At 55.8% G+C, this 369-nt stretch overlaps 1 protein-coding gene across 1 annotated transcript in view; it reads right to left on the reverse strand.

Annotated features, from left to right (window-relative positions):
• LOC119585700 (equilibrative nucleoside transporter 1-like) overlaps positions 1 to 369 on the reverse strand; it is a gene marked incomplete at its 5' end in the record, with an annotated part of 13,328 nt that overhangs the window by 8,269 nt on the left and 4,690 nt on the right. The window contains 1 exon segment of the mRNA XM_037934374.1: positions 91 to 251. Coding sequence (XP_037790302.1) covers positions 91 to 251 — 161 coding nt within the window.

Raw genomic sequence — 369 nt, forward strand, 5'->3', positions numbered from 1 at the left:
TCCATCGCCTTACCCACCCATCCACCTACACGCAACCCTCCTCACGCCCTGAGCCTCTACCCACCCCCTTGCCGACCCATTCGAACCCACCTCCTGACGATGGCGCTGGTGAAGAGGAGAAACACCGTGCAGAACACATTGGACACGATGACTAGCGTGGGCGTGAAGGAGATCTGCAAGGGCGTGAGGGTGGCGTTCCTCCACGTCCACTCGTCGCCCGCACTCACGTTGCGGAGTTTGTACTGCCAGTACTGGAAGGGGTGAGGGGGGGGTAAAAGGTGAGGGAAGGTGAGGGGTAAACAGGGGGATGGAGGTGAGAGTGAAAGATATTCAATGGAAATACAAAAGCAAAGAAGGAAAATAAGTATT

Source organism: Penaeus monodon, chromosome 20 (assembly GCF_015228065.2).
Source record: "Penaeus monodon isolate SGIC_2016 chromosome 20, NSTDA_Pmon_1, whole genome shotgun sequence".
In the NCBI taxonomy this organism is placed as follows: Eukaryota; Metazoa; Arthropoda; class Malacostraca; order Decapoda; family Penaeidae; genus Penaeus; species Penaeus monodon.